This window comes from Dermacentor silvarum, chromosome 1 (assembly GCF_013339745.2).
Source record: "Dermacentor silvarum isolate Dsil-2018 chromosome 1, BIME_Dsil_1.4, whole genome shotgun sequence".
In the NCBI taxonomy this organism is placed as follows: Eukaryota; Metazoa; Arthropoda; class Arachnida; order Ixodida; family Ixodidae; genus Dermacentor; species Dermacentor silvarum.
The window spans coordinates 70,967,200-70,976,273 of NC_051154.1; the positions used below are offsets into that span (position 1 = coordinate 70,967,200).

Consider the following 9,074-nt stretch of genomic DNA (forward strand, 5'->3'; position numbering starts at 1 on the left):
TTAAATTGAGAAATACTTAATGATTTCTGGAAACATATTAGCTTGCGTTTCGCATAGTGGCCATGAAGCCAGATGACGTGAAAGGACTGCTCTTTGGCTTGTTTTGTCTCCGGCCTGCCATTATAAATCTATCGCCTGTTTTCTTCGCGCCATTTACTTATTGATTAGAGTAATGAACCAACTAATCCAAAACAAGACATTCCTAATCAAGCCTATACTTGTGCCGTCCGCAGGTTTCCAAAGCCTACAGCATTGTTTTCAAAAGCGGCTTGAATTTTCAAAACATCTACGATTCATGCAACCTCACAGAAGAAAGCTTGCAATTTTCTACACTCCGCCCGGAGGTCACGCGTCATTATACAACGAACCATATACTGGGCAAGACGATCGCTCAACAAGCCACGGTAAGGTATGCCTGCTTCTCGACACCAGAAATTTTAAGTATGTAGAGGGAAGACCAGGGCATTTTGGACCAGACAGGGTCTATCAAGTGTAAATGAAGGCACTAACAGCGCATACTTGCGGGAACTAGAGAAGGAAATTCGTTATCTTAGTAGCTCAACATTATACGTGCCAGTATGTCAGATATACTGGTTTGCCCTCAATGGAGGGTAGAAATAAGAGAAACCATGAAACGACAGCCTCTATTTGGCGTTGTTGTTTTACAGAGAAGCTGCCTATGCCTAGGAACCGGCATTCTATGGCGTCCGCGCGGAAAAACTCTCCCCTAAAAAGTGAGAGTGAAAGAGCCAATAACAAAAGCAAACGCGTATCGCCGTTTGCGTCCGAGCTCGGTTTAACAGCCACCTGTGTCTAAAACGAGGTGTGTCTGTGAATGTATGACGTTGTGCGTGACGTAGTGTGCGCCTGATAAGGAAATGGTTGGCGCCCCTCATTGCAACCACGCGAACGCGCTCGTGCCACTGCTCACGCGTTCGTCGTCGTCGTCTTCTTCCACAGCTTCCACATTCCACATTACCAGCATTAACCACAACGAAACCACTCGCCAACGATTTGGTCGCGTAAACTCCCCAAAATGCTCCTATTGCCACCGGTTATATTTATTGGAATAAACTTGCTGGCGCTTATAAACTGTTCCACATTGCTGGACTTGTTTGTGACATGTACAGAGGATATAAAATACTTCTAATTCCGTATATTTCGTTATTGCCCGGCGTTCGCATTTGTTTCAGTTTCTGGCGAAATTTAGTTTCGTACTACTATTCATGTACTCATTGTTCAACTCACTACTGAAGGGGACCGGAAAGGGCCTATAGTGTCCCCAAATAAATAAATAAATAAATAAATAAATAAATAAATAAATAAATAAATAAATAAATAAATAAATAAATATTATATTCCTGCTCTAGCACACCCCATATTCACCCAACCTGTCATCGAGCGATCCAAACTGCTGCGACTGATGCGCTGAAGAGCGCACCTGATGAAGCATTCTCTACTTGCTTCCGTGAAGTCCAGAAACGTTGGCAGGTGGGTAGATAGCCGAATGGACAATGAACACCTAGAGTCGTTAGCTTGTATACATAGTTGAATAAATGATTTTTACGATCTCGGTCCTGGAACATTTTTGACAAAGCTTGCATTAGTTCGCCTGCCGAGAAGTCGGCGCGAATATGCGCAGGTATCTAATTGTTGGGAAATTAACATGCCAATTCTTTCATCTAAAACCATTAAAAGAAGGGGCCCACGCCAGTTAAATTAAAATAAAGTAGGGGGTTTTACGTGCCAAAACAACCTTCTGATTATGAGGCGCGCCGTAGTATGGGGCTTCAGAAGGGTTTTGATCTCCTGGGGTTCTTTAAAGTGCACCTAAATCTAAGTACATGGGTGTTTTCTGCATTTCGCACCCATCGAAATGCGGCCGCCGTCCCACGCCAGTTTCACGAATGGTATGATTAAAAAGCTGTCATTTCTAAGCGGTGGTTTGCAACATGCTTCGTCATTAGTGCTCGTATAGCAGTACTGGGACAAGGATTCACAATTTAGTAACAGACGCAAGAAGTACTTCCATCTTTGCTCCTATGCATGCTTACACAAAGCTTTCTTCTGCTTTTTATTGCAATTAACTGCCGTCCTGGACCTACGAAAAAAAATGTAGCTGTCTCGCCTTCGTCACAAGGGAGCTATCCTGCCTTTGGTCACCTCTTCATCTGGATGTATATCTCAACTGCACAACAAAAATTTCGTCAGCCGCGGAATGTCTATACTGTGTTGTGCTACCATTTATAAGTTTTCTCACCGACGTGATAGTTACATTGGTCCTTAACGTGCTTTGAAATTGGTGATCTGTGTGCGGTACATTGACTTAATTGGGAAGGCAGAGACTACACGGAAGCGTGCGACCAAACTGACGCCCCCCAGTGCATAATAATACTTCTAATTTTTGATTGCGCTCCTTCAGAACCTCGAAGTCAAGGATGAAAACTGCTCTGTTAATGAAGACATGCAGCTCTTTTACAATCGACGGGATGTCATCGAAGCTCTACACGTCAATCAATCGCCGCTGGAATGGGTTCCATGCGCGTACGTCAGATTTTTATAACAATTCTGCGTAGTGCCTTAGTATTAAAGGACGCAGACATGCAAATCGCGTCACACAGTAGGTTTTGATAAAGTTTAGCGTCTGCGGAGTTAAAGTCAAAGATTGGCCTTTGCGACCTTTCGTGAATGCTCACGACTCATAGTGATCCCTGTTATGTTGGAACGTGCAGTTCCTTCGTTGGCGCAGAGCGAAGTTTGGGGCCGCTCTGCACTGTGCCTACTGCACTCCGCACTTGATGTCCGCGATACATGGCACGTTCAGTGGCTGTGGCGCCACCACCCTGCACCTGGCGGGCCAATATCGAGCTCCTCGGTGTTACCCTGATACTTATCACTCATTTCCCAGCAAGGGCATTTACTATGGCGGCCTTGATGCATTCAGGTAGCATACGAGGGGTTTTCGGCCATTTTCCTGCTCCTCAAGTCGCGTATACTGTCATGCCTGAATAAGTTAAACGGATGTCACACATCCGCCGATATTTATCGTGAGTGGCGTTGGCTTCCAGGCCAAGGTCTAGGATATGTACGCAAATATCCAAGAAAGTGAACTTAGGGACAGTCGCCACTGTAGCTATATTGGTAGAGGATCAGGATGTTCTGGGTTCGGCTCTCACCTACGGAAAGTTGCCTTTTTTCCCACTTTGATATTTAATAAAAATACGAAATTTATCGTAAATTTCTGCATCAATCGTAATTGTACATCTCCTATATACTTTCCTTGGCTTCATTGCCTGTCGATTATATATAGTTGTTACTATATTAAGTAAAACCTCAGTTCCCCTAATTCTTTGCGCTTACTGTATCTTGTGAAACCTCATCTGTGTAAACGCTTCCCAGCTCTCCTTCATTTTCACGAAAAAGCTCGCCGTATGTCATCTCTTTGTGAAAGTGATAAATTACACGAACATAAGTTAGCGTTGTTTGCAATGTTTCCATTTGTCAAAGTATGTTCGAATACTGTAGTCAGCACTTCTTACATCGTTTAACTGCAGTCCTGTTTCATGCGGTTCGTATTCGAGCTCAGATTGCGAAATATGACAATGGTTTTAAAAGGCAATGCAATTATGATGAATTCAATTGTGTAGGTTCTCGAGTTGCTCTGGTTGTTTGGAAGGCTGTGAATGGCGTTCTGGGCATTAGCTCTCATAATGCACGGGCGCCGATCTCTAATGCTGCTTTCATATGGCAGTTAAAGCTCCATTGAATTAAGGTAATCATTACATAAAAGCCAATACACGCAGTCTCCCAGAAACTTAACTTGGACTTACGGAGTCTAAGAAAGCTCTTAGCGAAGCGAGTTCGGCGATCTTTTTAAAAAGTCAAGGAGTATGCTGCCTCTGAAAGCAGTGATATTTCAGTAATTGGCTAAACTTTGATGAAGAAGTACATGTTTTTAATGGAGTGATGGTAATCCTGTGCACAACTGCCTCTGAATACTTTCACGCTCCGCCCCACGTTACAGGAAGGGACTCAATTACACCACTCAGCACTGGACCATGCGGGAAGTGATTAGAGAACTGATCGACTCTGGCAACCTGAAGACCCTCATCTACAACGGCGACATCGATTTGGTCTGTACATCTCTTGGCGGCGAGTGGTTTGTTCGCAGCCTGGGCGTCCAGGTGAGTTCGTACGAAAGAGAAAGAAAAAAAAAACATCGACGATGATCTTTTATTTGGCCACCCGTACAACTTGCCCAAATATCGATTGTTCTGCGTACAAATTGGTTGCATCTCCTTAGCAACAATGCCCACACAAACAGCACAAGTGCACAACACAATATATTTCACACACGGTGCAAACGTATACTTATAAGGATAGTCGATAGAGTGACGTTCGGATGCGTGGTGTACCCTGCTGTAAATTTATTTTGCCTTCCTTGTAAATCCATCGTTGAGGGCACGAAGTGGCCTGTTGGTCACGCTGGCTGACTTTGTGCTATTGACCAATGAAAAACACAAGGCGATAATGTTAATGCATTTGATTAGGTGGCATGACTACCCCGCGCAGTGTCATTCTTACTTTGGTGCACCGCTGCGGCATGCAGGATCCACTCAATGAAGCGGCACGTAAGTCGCAGGTAAAACAGACTCTAGAGCCTCTTTCTTTCCTTTAACCCAATGTCTGCGATCAGCAGTTATGAGCCCCCAAATCCTCGGTACGTATAGCTTTCCATATGACATTCAAAAGAATGCCTTACACTTCACTCCCACCCCTTGGTACTGCTGTAAGAACTTGAGAGAACTCCGGTGGCACCTGAATTACCCGTGAGAACGTTGGAACAATGCAAAGAGGCTTCCCCGCAAGTTGAAGAAGCATGCAGGTTGTGCACAGCAGCAGAGTTTGGGCGTTTGCTTCCCGAACATGCGTGTCGGGTAAACAGCTCGTGCAGCCCTATACAAAAGCCCTTGGAACGAAGGAAGAGGGCACCACAGTGCGCGTCTACCGACGTTGCAGCCACCCACGTCCCGATCATCACATTCCCATAGTGCACGAGATATCTGCCCTCGTTTGTGAGCGTGCAATGCAAGTATTATCTGTAAGCGGCCGTGGTGTAGTAGTATTAATGCTGGGCTAGCGATCCACAAGATCTTTGGTACGATCCCAGGTACATCTGCTCGGATATAGTTTTGCTTTAACTTACCTGAATAAAAGCATGACAAACGAATGAATACAATCGGCCCGTTTCCTATCTCGTAACTGCTGTTCACGGTAAATGTTGTGCTTACAACATATAACCGTAGGATATCACTATCGACAGACGCGTGTTGGCGGCTCGGAACCTTACTCAACATTGAATGAAAATAAACTTGCCTAGAGAAAGGAAACTTGCCGGGAGTAATATCCGGTCACCTCATCTAACTGTCAATCATGGTGAAAATTTCTGTAGCCAACTGGTCTATGCGAGTGCCCGAGAGATTTTAAAAGTTCTTCGCATTCAACCGGATACGCGCGCTCCTAGTGCAATTATTTAAATATAAATTTACCCTGAGGATGCTGCAAATAAATGAATAGATTTTGTATCTTTAATTTGTTTGTTTAGTTAGTTAGTTAGTTAGTTAGTTAGTTAGTTAGTTAGTTAGTTAGTTAGTTAGTTAGTTAGTTAGTTAGTTAGTTAGTTAGTTAGTTAGTTAGTTAGTTAGTTAGTTAGTTAGTTAGTTAGTTAGTTATGGCAGTAACTTCAGGGCCCAAAGGGCGTTTTAAAGAGGACGGGCACAATAGAGCGCATAGAATAAAAATAGAAGCACGAATAAACAAATTAACGATACTAGAGCGCAGAATTCACTCGCCGTGGTTGCTCAGTGGCTATGGTGTTGGGCTGCCTCGCACGAGATCGCGGGATCGAGTCCCGGCCACGGCGGCCGCATTTCGATGGGGGCGAAATGCGAAAACACCCGTGTACTTAGATTTAGGTGCACGTTAAAAAAACCCAGGTGGTCCAAATCTCCAGAGTCCCCCACTACGGCGTGCCTCATAATCAGATCGTGGTTTTAGCACGTAAAACCACATAATTTAATTTTTTAGCGCAGAATTCAAAATTTCGGCGACGGTTCCTTTAAAAGGTAATGCATCATCAATTCTGACTATAGGGAGGAGAAGGTGGTTCAATTTTGAGTTAGTCTTAGCCAAAAAAGGAATGAAAAGACACATTTGTACGGTAAACCGAAACGCAGACTTTGCATAGGAGATATGGTAGGTGGACGGTGGTATATGTACGGTGGTTCTGTAGGAAGCTGTCGTTGAAGGGACTGACATTTTAAAGATTTGTGGAGCAGACAAAGCTTGAGAAATTTGTCTGCTGAGAAGCGGATGAAAACTGTATTACCTTTACAACAGCCCACTTCGGACTACAAGATGTGGCATGCTGGTCCCGTAATCGCTGGGTTCGTCCAGACCTTCGACAAGAACGTCACTTTCGTCACTGTGAAGGTAACTCCTTGCTTTAACTCGATAATGTACAGTTAATAAATCACTAAGTTCTCACCGTCGAGCTATAGTATTTACAACTTAACGTTGGGGAGAAGCCGGCGACAAATTTGTTACAATTACGGCGTGCCTCATAATCAGAACTGGTTTTGGCACGTAAAACCCCATAATTTAATTAATTTTTAACATTTTTACAATACACAATAAACCTTTCAATCAAATTGTGCTATTGCGCGTTGGTTGAAAACACGCGCGAAAGTTATATTTAAGACTTTCGAAAATTACACAATGCGCACCCTTTTCCCGTTCGTTGTTTCACGTTTTATGGTGCACACGGAAAATGTATTTTCGAAAGCAAGAATTTTGCTGTTGATTGCCCAATTTAACAAGAAATATAGAAAAGAAGTACCCAGTTACTACGTAAGTTCAACTGTCTTTATTTGATAGCCTAAGCACCGCGATGTAAGAGGCACTTTTATTCCTTTGATTAAAGTTAAGGTTAATATAGTATAGCGTCGTTATAGATTAATCATTTACGATGCCGCAAAATTGAATATAATTATTGAGGCCACGGCCCCATCACTTGTACGTAATATTTTGCAGTGTGCATATTTGGTGGCGATTCAAGTGTGCCTATAACAGTGAGGAGGTCTCACTTCTAAGATTTTGTTACAGCTTCCTTAAGCCGACCTACTCGCCTTTCACACTCACTTATGACTTCTTACGTTGCTTAGAGAACGAGTCTGAACTGGCAACGAATACTTCACAAAGTCCCTAAAGACTGCGCTAAAAAATGAGCTCTTATAAAATAAAAAAAAACTGTAAATAGGCCAATTTGGAGACGACAACCCCCGCATAACATCTTTTTGGATGCATTGTTTCCATGTGGTAGAGTCTACCTCGGACAGACTGGCCGCTGTGCCAGGCTACGCAAACGTGCCAATTGCTTGAAGACAGTGGTGTCGTCGTCTCTTGCCACCCAGTTTCGGGATTGTGGCTGCGCGCCTTCTTTTGAGGATACTTCAATCATCACGAAACACATGAAATTGCTGAGGCATATAACATTGTCAAGAACAAGAACATGTGTATAAGTCAGCCGTCAGTTTTCCTATCAAACGTAGAAATTGCGTTCATTGATTGCTCACGAATATGTGATGATCTTTTTGTTACACGTCACGCAAATGACTTTCATAATCACTGTCTATACAATCTTTTTCTTCCAAATAAAAACGTTCACTTGTTAGACCAGCGCTTGTCCTGTATTCATTCTCGTGTGTCGTTTTTTTTTTTTTTTTTTTTTTATGTGCACTGCCCAAGAATGGATAGGTTCCAACTCGATAGCTTTTCAATCCTTCTGACGAACAAAGCTTTATTAAATGACGACTTCAGTCAGAGTCGTCATGGTATGTGGAGGTGGCGCTACCCGGTTGGAAAGGGGCGCAGGTTGCTGATGTCCCCAACACCCGGTCATGAGAAAGGACACTTCGTTCCGCTACGTTTGGATGAAACCCACAACCTTTCGATTCCGAGCCCACTAATCAGTGGAATGAACTGAAACAACGCACAACGTTTCTTTAGAGCATGCAGTTGAGTGTTTTACGTTCACAGCTAATTGATTTTATCACGTAACCTATAGTACGCAGGAAACTCTCGACACTTTTCAGCATCAGTATCATTTTAGACATTTGGAGGGTAAGACACGCCATGTTTGTTTATCTTTTATGTGCTTTTAAACATTGTTATTCTTAGTAATACTTGGCGTGATGGTAGACATAAGCGGCTAAATGAGGCTAATCATTGCCCTACGACGATGTTGCCATGACAGATTAGATTAAAAATTAAAAAAAGAACAAAAAAGCTGTTCGTACCATAGGTACGAAGTTCATATACCGAGGGATCATTTTAAAATTTTATGGAATTTTTAAAAATAACCTATTGCAGCTAGCATAATTTTCGCCCTTGAATTGGATTATTCGAAGAAGCGGACATTACTAGAACGAGAAATCGAAACACATATTCAACTAATTATCAAAAATTCAATAATGAACTTTTTAATTAATTATTTTACGGCACATTTTGCGATTTGCGAATCGTTGCCAGTGAGCTTGCGAGACGTATCCACTTGAAATAAATTCCCAGGATGACAACAGTTTCGAGATATTTCGCAAAATGCGGAATGAAATACATGGGCGTTCCAGTTACTTTCGTGCTTGAATGCATAAAAGAGCGTTTTTTTTTTTTTTTTTTAATATAAGTAAGTAGAACAACTGCATTTTTACGACAAGTTTGATGGTGCATATCTCCAAACTGGCGTCATTCTGGAAATACATTCTAAGTGGATACGTCTTGCAAACTCGCCGGCTACAATTCGTAAATTGCATTACGTGCCGCAAAGTAATTAATTGAAAAGGTAGTTACTGGATTTTTGTTAATTCGTTGAATTTGTATTTCGATTTCTCGCGCAAGTAATGACCGCCAATCTCAGTAATTTAGGTCAAGGAATGGAATTATGTTATTGCAACAGACTATTTTTTAAAAACTCCATAAAACTTACAAATGATCACCCTGCATATCTATGTACTAAG

General features: G+C 42.5%; 1 protein-coding gene across 2 annotated transcripts in view; it reads left to right on the forward strand.

Moving 5' to 3' along the window:
• The window catches only part of LOC119445696 (lysosomal protective protein), a 33,229-nt gene that overhangs the window by 22,481 nt on the left and 1,674 nt on the right, over nt 1-9,074 (forward strand). The window contains exons 7-10 of one of the 2 annotated variants that reach the window (XM_049669295.1): nt 234-404; nt 2,423-2,544; nt 4,025-4,184; nt 6,400-6,492. In XM_049669295.1, the coding sequence (XP_049525252.1) occupies nt 234-404; nt 2,423-2,544; nt 4,025-4,184; nt 6,400-6,492 (546 nt within the window). The remainder of the gene's footprint in view (nt 1-233; nt 405-2,422; nt 2,545-4,024; nt 4,185-6,399; nt 6,493-9,074) is intronic. The other variant, XM_049669297.1, reaches the window with a different exon arrangement.